We start from the raw sequence: 13,473 nt of genomic DNA on the forward strand, positions 1-13,473 counted from the left end.
CAGAGGGACAAGCCCCCGCCGGCTTTGAGGTGATGTCGACCAAAAGGTTTTGCTCTAACTGTATAGGTAAAAATGAACAATTCTCTCTCTCAAGTGCATTAACATAGTATATGTATAATACAATAAAAACACTTCAAAGTAAGCAGATAGTAACACAGAGAGGTTATGTATGCATGATGTCTGATGAGAAGGAGTGAAAAGAAATGTCAGTTATTTGGGAGAATGTATGGTATGTAAATAGTTTGGGAGAGTATGAAATTGAATTAATAACCGTATTGCATTAACAGGGCTATGACGGTGCATTATTTTGACATTGTCTGAGAGGTCAGAGAATCGTCACTTAGAGAACAGTCACCAAGTTTCAGTCTGGAGGTTTAACACATGAAAAGCCCTGTCTCCTCTGCAGGACCTGGAGCGGACCCATCACCATCAGGAGCTGGAGGAGGAGGATCCTGGACGAGGCTCTTCCTCTGCCCGAGGACGACGAAGAGGAGGATTTATCGGAGTACAAGTTTGCCAAGTATGCCGCCACCTACTTCCAGGGCACCACCACGCACACCTACGTCCGACGGCCTCTCAAACAGCCTCTGCTGTTCCACGACGACGAGGGAGACCAGCTTGGTATGTCACCTTTGACGTTACGCTAAAAAGAAATCCACTAGATATCACTGTGTCTTTAAATAGCTCCAGACATGAGGACTCGAGGACTAGAGTAAATACATGAAAATAATACTAGTACTGGTAATACTACGAAGTTCATGGTAACAATTGACATATTTGGGTAAACTAGTATTTTCTACATTAGCATTTTATTACTAGCATAATAACAGTACCATGGTTTCTGTTTTTCTTTACCATGAAGCGTCATCTCAACTGTTTGTGGAGGCCTATATTTAAAAGAATTGTGGGCCCTGTTTAATAAAAAAACATTGAATTGTTGTTATTGTTGCCCAAGGGACATAAAAAATGCAAAGACAAAATTTTCCCATTGCTCTTTCCTTAGCAAGGACATCAAAGGGTTATCATAAACATTCAAAAATATTTTTTGTTTGTTTTCACTGGACAGAAAGGGGATGAAATATTGTAATCTGACGAGTAACTAAAGCTGTCACACTAACGTAGTGGAGTAAATAGTACATTATTTCCCTCTGAGATGTAGTGGAATAGAAATATAAAAGTTGCATAATATGGAAATACTCAAGTAAAGTACAAGCAGCTCGAATTTTCCTCAAGTACAGTACTTGAGTAAATGTTACTTAGTTACATTCCACACCACTGCAAACATTAGGTACCATTGGAGAGCAGTGATGTTAGTGGAAGATGCAACAAGCAAAACATTCATATCTGTAGATAACATTTCACCTGATAAACTTGATATATATGTATCGTCCATGTTGCGGTCCAGGCTGCTCTGGCGGTGTGGATCACTGGTGGCTGAGGTTCATGGGAGATCTGCCGGAGCCCAAGTAGCACACGGCCATCAGCGACGGAAGCGAGAAGATCCCGTCATGACCAAAATCTACGAGACGCTGGGAAAGAAGACCTACAAGAGAAGAGCTGCCAGGCGCTGCAGGGGGAAGGCGAGGTGAGGAAGAGGAGGAGATTTATATAGTTTATGAGTTTATAATGATTAACTGGAGCGGCTCTGTTTCTGCTGCTGTTAGTTCATACTTTGAATTTGAGTGAAACAATGATGATGATTTGGAGAATGTGGAATTGAATCCACTAGATTCATCAAAACTTTTAATTTTCAACGCAGTTTCCACATAGTTTCACACTACTGTTAGTGGCTGTAATACACCAAGAAACATAGCAAAGTACCAGTAGAAGAAGAAGACTGATAGCTGCTAGCAGGAGCATCTATGATTAGTCCTATGAGCTGTTTCCTGTCTTGTTCTGCCTTCAGACGCCTCCCAGTGACAGCCACAAGAAGAACAGCGTCCGACACAAACTGGTGTCCTCTCACCCTGAAGAAGAAATCCAAGATCACTGAGGAGGTAAAGGAGAGAGGCAAGGGGATAATTAAAACTACTTTTCTGGTGGTTTCATCTCTAGATGGCATGCTAGAGAGTAGAAAAGTTACAGTTTGATGCTTTTCAGGTCACCAAGGCGCCTTAACGATGGTGATACGGTCTCCATGGCAACAGCATGCTGGAGGACCGGCCGACATCCAACCTGGAGAAACTTCACTTCATCATTGGCAACGGGGATCCTGAGACCAGCACTGAGGTACACACAAACACAGGCCCTGTTCACACCTGGCATTATATGCGTCTTGGGTGATCTGATCACAAGTGGACAGCTCACAGCTCTGGCATTAGAATGAGTTTTCCACATTGCGTTTCCAACGACCTCTTGTGTTTGGATCTCACTTCCCCGCTCTATATGCAAATAAATACGTACATGATTTCCGTTGCATCAATGCGTTGTTGTATTAAACCGGCGGGAGGCAGCAATGCACTTCCCGTGTCTGGTCTGCTGGAAATTAAAAGAAAAAAGAAAAACATACATCCAAACATTTCAGATTTTTTGTGTTCAAAATGTACCTTAAAGGGAGATTTTGCATTAATGCGTTAAAACAAATTTGCGTTAATGCATTATTTTGCGTTAACTTTGAAAGCCCTAATAATAAGTATAGTGTTAATATAACCTATCTAACTTGTGTGTGTGTGTGTGTGTGTGTGTGTGTGTGTGTGTGTGTGTTGTGTGTGTGTGTGTGTGTGTGTTAGGGATGAGGATCTACTGTCAGATCTGTAAGCAGCTGAGTCAGAATCCGTCAAGAGTTCTCACGCTCGTGGCTGGATCCTCATCTCTTTGTGTGTCGGTTGCTTCGCCCCTTCAGACAAGTTTGTCAAGGTTAGCGCATCTAAAAAGTTTTTAATTTTTAAGTTCTTTTTCAATTTAAATACACAGAAGGTAAACGTTAGTTTGTTTGCTTCCTGAATTGAGGTTTGTTTTTGTTTTTCTGTGACAAAGCTAATATGTTTAAATTTGTGTACAATCTGATCCTACAGTATGAATCAATCTGTCAGTTATAGTAATCATGTTTTTTTTTTATCTTGCCCTCTTGATGCTACCTCAGGAATTACACATTGTTTTGTATTTTTACCTACAGTACCTGAGGAACTTCATCAACAGCGGGCCGCCAGGTTACGCTCCGTACTGTGAAGAGAGACTGAGGCGAACGTTTGTCAACGGGACGAGAACACAACCTCCGTCCTGGCTGGAACTGCAGGTACAAACACACACACACAGAGCGGATTGATTTAACAAAAATAATTACATTTATTGTAAGGTTCCTTTCTGTAAATTTAGCTTTTCATGTCATGTTTTTATTGAATTATGTCTGTTTTTCCTGAATGCTTCAATGTTATAATCATCACAGTGTTCTTAGATATACACACCCGTCAATGTTACATAATTGTATTCCTGTTTATAATTGTATATATATCCAGTGTACAACTCTCCAATCAAAGGTGATAAACTTGAAATGCTCACACACACATGCATATATAAAAAACTTGCTCACAAGCGAGCAGAAATTTGGCTTTATGGTTTTTAAATAATGGGACCACACCCATGCTACACTGTATGTACAGATAGTAATGTAATAAATAATCTCTTGAAAATTGATTCTGTAGCTTAAAGCAACAGGTTTTTTCATTTGGAAACCAACTCGGCTAAAGTTGTGAAATCTATCTCCAGGCCACCAAGTCCAAGAAGCCCATCATGCTGCCGGTGACGTTCATGGACGGCACGACCAAAACACTGCTGACGGACTCCGCCACCACAGCCAAGGAGCTGTGCTGCGCCCTGTCCGACAAAATCAACCTGCAGGACCGCTTCGGGTTCTCGCTCTACATCGCACTGTTTGACAAGGTGGGCACTCGCATGTGAGGACCATCATTGGCACTGCCGAGCCCTTAACCTTAAAGCCTTATCCGGTTAAAAATATGTTTTCCTTATTGTCACTTTACTGTGATGTTTGAGCTTCATTGTGCAGAATGACGTTTGTGCAGTTTGTTTTCACATTCATCTGATGAAAGTGGAAAGTTTATTCTTGCTCACCTTACATCTGAGTCAAACACCTGGACATGCGAGATGCTTTTGTGATGTCACAAATACATTTTAAAAACCCTGAGTTAAAAAGTGCAAATTGGCAAAAATAATTACAAACTTACAATTACAACATTTAGCACAAGTGAAACTAAATCATTGTTTCTAGTAGCAAAAGTAAATGTATTTTCTCCTGCAGGTCTCGTCTTTAGGCAGCGGGAACGACCATGTGATGGACGCCGTGTCGCAGTGCGAGCAGTACGCGAAGGAGCAGGGAGCCCAGGAGAGGAACGCCCCCTGGAGGCTGTTCTTCAGGAAGGAGATCTTTACGCCTTGGCACAACCCCGCCGATGACCAGGTCGCCACCAACCTCATCTACCAACAAACTGTCAGGGGCGTCAAGTTCGGAGAGTACCGCTGCGACCGGGTGCGTTTCTCTTTGTTTCGTTCTTTATTTTAAAGGAGTAATTTGGCATTTTGGGAAAAACACTTATGCACTTTCTTTTACAGTAAAAGATGTTAAAAAAGCATTTTGAATATCTCATAGAATAAGTTCATATTAATGTTTTTCTCAGTTGCCTCAGATCCTAAAAAAATGCTTCTCTACCTTCCGTCTGCTTCTTTTTACCTACATTTCCCTTGCATTTACTTTTTTTTTGCACCCTTATTGGGTAAGAACACCAAGTCCAAACAAACTTAGCGTATCTGTCTCTTTGTGTCTCCAGGATGATCTGGCAGAACTGGCCTCTCAGCAGTATTACGTTGACTACGGTTCAGAGATCCTTCTGGAGCGCCTGCTGAGCCTCATCCCCTCCTACATCCCCGACAGAGAGATCAGCACCTCCAGGACGGTGGAGAAATGGGCTCATTTCATCATGGCTGCGCACAAAAAGGTGCTCCTCAGTGGGACAAAATCTGTCGGCGTCCTCCCAGTGAATTTATCTAAAAGGGTCCACCACTTTGGGGTCAGACTTAAATTATAATAATATATTGATTACCATGAAACGTACAGACATTCATGGTCCTCAGAGGAAGAATCCTACTGAGTTTGGTGATCCATTATCTTGTCCTCTTGCGCCACCAACAGCATAACTTTATGGATGAAATGTGAACTTTTTAAGCATACTAACGCTAAACTAAGATGGTGAACATGGTAAACATTACACCTGCTTTTATACACAAGAGCAGCTAGCAGTATCGCTGTAGTCTTATTAGAAAGGAAATACATTTTTGTTCATGGGAACTTGACAATATGTTGAGTTGTGGCACATTGGAAGTCATTTGGTGATGCATGCATGTAGATTAATGATGTAATTTAAATGTAGAAATGCATTTTTGTATATTTTGAAATGTCTGTAAATATTGTCGAGTACACACAAAACTTATTTTTATTTGCATTATGCAAACATTTCTGTGACGGACAAATGATTAACTGGTAGAGTTAACCTTGGTTGGTTTCAGATCCTTATTTTCATTACATTTCTTTTTTATCTGAACTTTTTATTAGATTAAAATGAGATGAAAAGCAAGAAAGGTAGAGGCTAATGTAATGAAGCCTAGCATGTTGTGCTAACTGAAAATGAATCCAGTAAGACATAGTAATCTAGTTAATCATAAGAGAAACCTCTTACTTTTAATTCAGAGTCCGAGGAGAATTTCAGAGATGTGTAGTAGCAAAATAAATAAATAAAATGTCTAAATAAAATCAAACATTAACACTAACACAATCAATTCAGCTTGCCATCTAAACTAGAATAATAAATCAAAAACCCAGACAGTATTTTAATATTTTGTGAACCGTTTTTGATGGGCTTTAAATCTTCAGGGGATGTTCTGCTCGGTTTGTTTGCACTCATATTGGAGGGCGATAATTAAGAAAAAGAAAAGAATTGACTGCATGTAACACCATCTGCCACCGAGACACCTCATAGATCTTTTCACACTTAAACATAATAAAACATCTCTCTCTCTCTCGGGCTGTTCAGGGCATCTACACCCAGAAGAGGTTTGACCCTCAGAAGGTGAAGGAGGAAGTGGTGGACTTCTCACGCCACAAGTGGCCTCTGCTTTTCTCTCGTTTCTACGAAGCCTTCAAGTTCTCAGGTGAGAGTCTATGACCTCTTAATACACCTACAGACGCAACACACACACACAGATCTATTCTAAGTATTGGATAGGATGGGATGGGGGTTAATACGCTGACCCATAAATACAAAATTACTGAACATATTTATAAATCTTGTCTTCTTGGTTCTGTGACAGTGAAACCTATTTTTATTCTTCTTCTCCTCTCTGCCTCTAAGGTCCCAGTCTGCCTAAAAATGACCTGATCGTCGCTGTCAACTGGACCGGGGTTTATTTTGTAGATGAGCAGGAGCAGGTCCTCCTAGAGCTCTCCTTCCCAGAAATCACTGCAGTTTCCAGCAGCAGGTGAGGCATGCTGGGAGCTGTAGTCACTTAACCTTTGTTATCTCTCCCTGTCCTTTATTTCATTCATCCTTCATCCACTTCCGGCTATCTCTTTCTACATTTCTGGCTCTCTAATAATTATGTGTTTCCATTTCTACATGATTTTTTCAACAACAGCAGTATTTGTCTTTTCAGCAAATGCCCATTTGTTTTCATTCAAGTGTCAAAGCCTTTTACAGCTGTGGGGGATTAAAACTCGTGAGGTGACGTTGTTATAAGCCACAAAGTCAGTTTCCTACAGAAGTCAACATTTGCTTCTTTGAATCATGACGTTAAGGCCCTTTAACCTCGACCAAGTAGTTATTTAACCCAAACCATGATCTTTCCCTAACCTTAACCAAGTCATCTCGTGCCTAAACTTAACCAAACCTTAATTGCAGCTGTGTCCAAATTAGGAAACGGTCACAATGATGTCGTCCTTCTGATCAGAAAAATGCTTGATTATGTGTTGTTCTGGAGAGCGCTGACGGATAACCTATTTTGTCGTTTAATTTGAAGGACTTTCTTGTTCTTTCAGTGGAGGAAAGTTACAGAGTCAGAGTTTCACGTTGGCGACCATCAAAGGAGAAGAGTACACCTTCACCTCCAACAACGCAGAGGACATCCGCGACCTGGTGGTGACCTTCCTGGAAGGCCTGAGGAAGAGGTCGAAGTTTGTGGTCGCGCTGCAGGACAACCCGAACCCCAGTAAGTCCTGAATGGTCATGGTGATTTATTTTTTATTTATTTATTTTATTTTGTATATTATTTTTTTGTTTCCTCAAAATGTAAGATTGGAAGAGTGGCAACATTATTTCAACACACAGTCAATTTCTCTGTGATTATAATGAGTATTTTATACAGCAGCTACTCAGCTGACAGTCTGAGGGGGGAAGACACCCATCAGCACACAATTAATAACTTAACTAAAAGTTCAGATCATCCTTTTAGGTCTGCAAAGTTTTGTTCTAGTTCACATTTCTTCAGATTTTAAAAGTTAATCGAAACAAAGATTCTTTACTCTGTTGTTAAAGTACAACGGAAATATGTTGTACTGTATGTTCACAGTATTACTTTGTAGGTACTTATTGAAAATCTACATGTGACCTACATTAAATCTGCTTAGAATAATGTAATCAAAGTTTATGATTTTGAAATTCAGGGTAAAAAAAAATGCCCTAAAATGTCATTTGTTATTTTAATAATGAAATAAAAATGTTTTTGTCTGTGCATATAGAATAAGAATATAAAGCACAGCCCAATAACCAAAGATATTTAGTTTAGTATCACATATGCCAAAGTAAAACAGCAAATGCACACATTTAAAAAGCTGAAACTAGGTAATGTTTGGCATTTTTGCTTGAAAAATAACTTTAAAAATCAATCAGTTATCGAAATTGTTGATTTAATTTGATTTTCGATCAACTAATCGATTCATTGACTAATCGTCTATAGTCTAAGTACCTGGTGGTTTGCCTCGTGTGTGGCTGTGATCCTCTTTTTAACTCTTAACTTTAAGAAGGATTTGTTTCTGTTTTTTTACATGAGGACTGAAGTATTTTGGTAGTTTTGTCCCTAAATGTACTCAATAAGTGTGCAGAACAGTGTTTAAATTAAAATAGTCTTGTTTGAGTACATTATATGTTAGACCGATTTCCATCAACCCCTTTTCAGTAATATTCTGTTCTTTTCCTGAGTAAACATACAGAACAGAAGAAAGAAGTTTACAGTAGAAATGCCAGTTAGTCATTTCACCTCGAACTGTGTTTTTTTCCCCATAGCTGGGGAAGAGTCCACGTTTCTGAGCTTCATGAAGGGAGACCTGATCCTGTTGGACCAGGACACCGGCGAGCAGGTGCTCAACTCTGGTTGGGCACACGGTGTCAACGAACGAACCAATCAGAGAGGAGATTTCCCAGCTGACTGCGTCTATGTCCTGCCCACCGTGACCCGACCTCAGCCAGAAATAGTGGTGAGAGAAAAAAACGCACACATCAAAGGGCTTTTATGACATGAACTTTATTGTCAGAAGGAGACTTCCTCTTCTTCTCGTTATTTTAATGGAGATACGCCGTTTCATGTTATTGGCACAGCTCATTCTGCAGGATGCTGGAACTTAATTTCAGCATTTTTTAATTTCAAAAAGTAGTTTTAGCATGAGTAAAATGTGCCACACTTTAACCAGAAGTTCAGTAGTTTCAGAACCACTTCAGCAAAATATCTGATTATTAGTGAGATTTGTTTTAGGATAAATATCAGTAACAACAAAAGCCAACTGAATCCAAAGAAACACATAAAAGTAGAGGACCAAAATGAACAATGAAGAGATTTTATATTAGTTTAAGTCCATGGCAGACAACAGGAACAAAAATATGTGAAAGTTGAATAACAGAACCACGAGGAAACTACATTAAACAAAGCAAAAACAAAAAAAGCTGTTCAAAACCTGTGATGCTTTTGTTATTCTACTTTTCCCTCACACCATAATTACTGTATTTTGAATGGTGTATCAAAGATTTCTCTGCACTGGAGAAAGGAACTTTTTATGTAATAAAATAAGGGAACGTTGTGTGTCCTTCACCAGCAGCAATCTCATTTTTGTTGTCTGTATTTTGGACTGAAACGTTGGCATGTTAACATTGAAAACCTGTTAACATGTTGCTGTGACAGGTTTATCTAATCTGATTTAATCTGACGACATCTGGCTCTTCCTTTTTGTTTGAAGACACCAACTGTACATCACTTTAAGTCTGTCAAATAAACGTAATCCGATGTAATCCAACCAATCAGGCGCTGGTAACCATGACACCGGACCAGCGACAGGAGTCTGTTCGGGTTTCGCAGCTCGTCCTGCCAGAGGGTGACGACAGAATGAAACCCTACACGCTGGAGGAGTTCTCCTATGACTACTTCAGGTACACACACACATACTGGGATAAAAAACAATCTAACTTTGAATGTCTTACTGTTTTAGATTTAGGGTTTATTCCCACCTTACAAGCAACTGTAAATCCTCCTGAAGTCATTTCAGTTATGGAGCAGCTCAGGGATCAGTCCTCGGACTTTTACAGTTCTTCATTTACCTTTAAGACAAATCATTCACAGGCATAAATTTGCTTGTGTATCACTTCCTGCATGAGGTTCATTATCTATCTGGAAACTTCCTTCATTTAAATTCAGATAATTCAGAAGTTATCACCACAGGTCCAGAGAACCTTTCCTCATGTCATCACATTGAGGCTCACAGATCTCCTACATTACATCTCACATTATAAACACATAGTGAAGGACTTTTCACTCTACACCTGCATGTATTTGATCCCTCTTGTACAACCATTGTATATTATATGTTGTGAGCCATGTCAAAGACAAATTTGCATTTTTCTAATCTCACCTGACCTCGCCATTTGGCATAATGTTTGATCGACTAATTCGATTTTGAACGACACGCAGTCATGTCAACATGTCACATGTAACCCGCTCCTTCCAGGCCGCCTCCCAAACATACCCTGAGCAGGGTGATGGTCACAAAGAATCGTGGCAAGGACAAGATGTGGAGCTGCACCAGAGAACCGCTGAAGCTGGCGCTGCTGAAGAAGGTCGTCAACCACGAGGAGCTTTCTCAGGACGCCTGCATGTCCTTCATAGATATCCTTTAAAACAGCTGATGTGACGCGGTTTAAGAAGGATTATTTGACCATTTCAACATTTTCTGCAGCCTGTCTGACGAAGATTTATTCCTTAACATTTGTCCCACCTATGATGAAATACATGGGCGACTACCCGTCCAAGCGGACGCGCTCCGTTAACGAGTTGACAGACCAGATCTTTGAAGGAGCGCTGAAGGCCGAACCTGTGAAAGATGAGATCTACTGTCAGATCATCAAACAGCTCACTGACAACCACGTCAAGTGAGTAAACTGACGCCATAATCAATCTAATCACTGCACTTCATAAGATAAGAATAATAATACGGTTCATAGTTTTCATTTAGAGTTGTATCTCAAGACTTTTCCATCAAGCCTCACCGGATTTTCATGAATCTAATACTGAGGTATATTGAAACATAACCCAACCCCAAATAATATAAAAAAATACTCTTTTGACTTTAATTGCAAATTTATAAACTTTGTATAGAACTGCAACTTTTGGCTCATTGGAAAGATATGATGGTAGCCATTTTTCCAAATGTTTCCACAAAATTGAAAATTGTTGCCAGTATTTACAGTAAAAAAACATTAGACTAAATATTATGGAAAGGTGACTCGCTTTTTAATTCTAAAATCTATACAAATGACAAAAGGGGTGTTGTGTGGCATTATGTAGAAGAAACTAAAGCACAGAATGAAGATGTTTGTTGCATTCAGTGTACATTAATCATCCAGTCATCACTGTGGCTGCAGTAGAACAGCAGGCAGAACCAGCAGATGTTTATAAGAAGAAGCTGAACATGAGTTTTGTGCTGCTGCAGGTACAGTGAGGAGAAAGGCTGGGAGCTGCTGTGGTTGTGTACTGGTTTGTTTCCTCCCAGTAACGTGCTGCTGCCACACATCCAGCGCTTCCTCCAGTCCAAGAAACACCACCCGCTCGCTGGAGACTGCATGCAGAGGCTGCACAAAGCTCTACGGTAAAACAATAGACGAATTTTTGTCTTTTTTTTAGGGGGGTACAGGGGGTCTTTAGGGGGAGATAGCAGGTCAACAGTAGATGTCACATAGGAGTGGTGTACATCATCTGAAAGCATTGAACCTTGAGATTAATTTGAGATGCAGGTCAGCACTGTGTCAAGTTGTTTTAGTCAAAAATCATAAATAAACATGAATTAATTAGAGTGTATAGGAGCTTAAAACATTATAATAGAAGTATGTACATGCTCACTTATGATGTTGCAGCAATGTTTGGGTTGATACCATTTGTTACGCAGATTTGGTGCTAAATTTAACCATTTTTTACCACTCCAGAAATTATTAAAATAATCAATAATCCCTCCAGAATACCGCATTAAGACACCAAGACCTTGAGGAACACCATAGAAAAAGCCATGCTGTGATTTGGTTTCAAACACTTTTAACATTTGGAGATTTCTGCAAGAATTGCATTTTTTCTGTGATTATATGGTGAGCACTTCTGTTGTGTAAACTGCTCAGAAAGCCCCTTATTGTCAATCTAGCTAGGAAAGCCATCCATCCCCTGAATGCTCTAGGTCTCTAGTTTTGTGGCTGTAAAGTTTCATGAGGCTGTGATTATCCTAGAGGTCACCACAGGTCATTTTATACCGTGAGGTCAAGTTTAAAAAAAAATGGGCTCACTATGTGAAATGTCTATGATGACTAACATTATCACACATGAATATAATTGGATCCACAAGAGTCTCAGCTTTATGGTGATACCCAATTTATGTAATTCCAAGATTGTTTAGGGACTCCAGTATGAAGAAATATTCAGATACACCATTTTTAGAATAGGAGAAAATAAATAGAGGAGACTCATGGGTACCCATAGAAACCGTTTTCATTCACATATCTTGAGGTCAGAGGTCTGTGAAAATAGCCATGCCAGTTTTTCCTCGCCAAACTTTGGTCTAACTTTGGAGCGTTATTTAGCCTCCTTCCTGACATGATAGTGGTCTCAGTTATTGTTGAATGTTATTTATAACTTTAGGTTCACCAGTCTGACCTTGAATTTTGAGGTACTTGTACTTTACTTGAGGATTTCCATGTTATGCTGGAAGCCAATATTGTACTGGACTGAATTTCTTTCTACTGCCTTTTTTTCCATTGTTGTCATGGTAACAGTAACGGAGCCAGGAAGTATCCCCCTCATCTGGTGGAAGTGGAGGCAATCCAGCATAAGACAACCCAGATCTTCCACAAAGTTTACTTCCCTGACGATACGGACGAAGTAAGACACACATACAGTCATTTGAATTTACACTGGTCAACAAGAATGCGTCCGAAAATTGAGATTGTTTGTTTCTCAAACCTGCAGGCGTTCGAGGTGGAGTCCAGCACCAAAGCCAAGGATTTCTGCCTGAACATCTCAACCAGACTGCTGCTCAAATCTCCTGAAGGATTCAGCCTCTTCGTCAAGATCTCAGACAAGGTCGGAGGTCAAGGAGTGTTCAGAAGCACAACAAAATGAGACTTAATGTGACATTATAAGTTTTATATATTATCTCTATCGTGTCAGTTAACGGTGAATAATCGGTTAACAAGGGTTGGTTATCGGTTAAGAATTTTTTTCAAAATTAGCATCCCTACCTTGAGGGAATTTCTTCAAATTTGACGTTTTCTGGCCATAACTCAAGAATTAATATGACAATTTCACACAAATGTCTAACAGGATAAAATGATGAAGTGATGACATTTTGGACAGACATGTATGTCAACTTGACTGGTTGGCGGAGGCATACAACCACGAGGCGTTAATTCGAGTTTCAGGTGTTTTTGTGTCTTCATTTTATGCGGTCACAAATGTTCTTTGACCTCCTTTTATAAAGCATATACCTGACCCAGCGCTTTTTAAAAAGAGCATTATGAAGTTTTTGAATATAATTCATATTTTAAGGATACCTGGGGTTTTGATCTTCCTGATGTATACATTTCTACCCAAGCATTTGTTGTGGAGGTTATGTTCAGTTAAGAAACTTCAATGCCAAAAGAAATATTTACTGACTCTCCGGGCAGCTGTCAATCACTGCATGCAAAACTTGCAAACTCTGATCAAAGAGTCAAACTAGCCAGCGCTGATCAAATATGAATCAGGATTCTGATATATGTTTGTGTGTGTCTGCAGGTGATCAGTGTGCCAGAGGGAGATTTCTTCTTTGACTTTGTCAGACATTTGACAGACTGGATCAAGAAGTCTCGACCAGCCAAAGAGGGTTAGTACCTGCACCTGTTTTACCTCTGTGGAAGTAAACCTCCATTAATCATACGTGTCCTAGCGTGCTCTGAAAAAACCTCCTCT

General features: G+C 39.8%; 1 protein-coding gene across 1 annotated transcript in view; it reads left to right on the forward strand.

Annotated features, from left to right (window-relative positions):
* The window catches only part of myo7aa (myosin VIIAa), a 44,478-nt gene that overhangs the window by 25,068 nt on the left and 5,937 nt on the right, over nt 1–13,473 (forward strand). Inside the window, 27 exon segments of the mRNA XM_037776074.1 lie at nt 1–29; nt 407–451; nt 453–619; nt 1,405–1,429; nt 1,432–1,498; nt 1,501–1,553; nt 1,556–1,585; nt 1,907–1,960; nt 1,962–1,997; nt 2,101–2,221; nt 2,730–2,774; nt 2,777–2,856; nt 3,116–3,235; nt 3,706–3,879; nt 4,256–4,483; nt 4,782–4,949; nt 6,042–6,159; nt 6,360–6,486; nt 7,043–7,212; nt 8,286–8,476; nt 9,295–9,419; nt 9,995–10,152; nt 10,262–10,415; nt 10,976–11,131; nt 12,300–12,405; nt 12,493–12,606; nt 13,300–13,387. Of these exon segments, the coding sequence (XP_037632002.1) occupies nt 1–29; nt 407–451; nt 453–619; nt 1,405–1,429; nt 1,432–1,498; nt 1,501–1,553; nt 1,556–1,585; nt 1,907–1,960; nt 1,962–1,997; nt 2,101–2,221; nt 2,730–2,774; nt 2,777–2,856; nt 3,116–3,235; nt 3,706–3,879; nt 4,256–4,483; nt 4,782–4,949; nt 6,042–6,159; nt 6,360–6,486; nt 7,043–7,212; nt 8,286–8,476; nt 9,295–9,419; nt 9,995–10,152; nt 10,262–10,415; nt 10,976–11,131; nt 12,300–12,405; nt 12,493–12,606; nt 13,300–13,387 (2,949 nt within the window).

Source organism: Sebastes umbrosus, chromosome 7 (assembly GCF_015220745.1).
Source record: "Sebastes umbrosus isolate fSebUmb1 chromosome 7, fSebUmb1.pri, whole genome shotgun sequence".
In the NCBI taxonomy this organism is placed as follows: Eukaryota; Metazoa; Chordata; class Actinopteri; order Perciformes; family Sebastidae; genus Sebastes; species Sebastes umbrosus.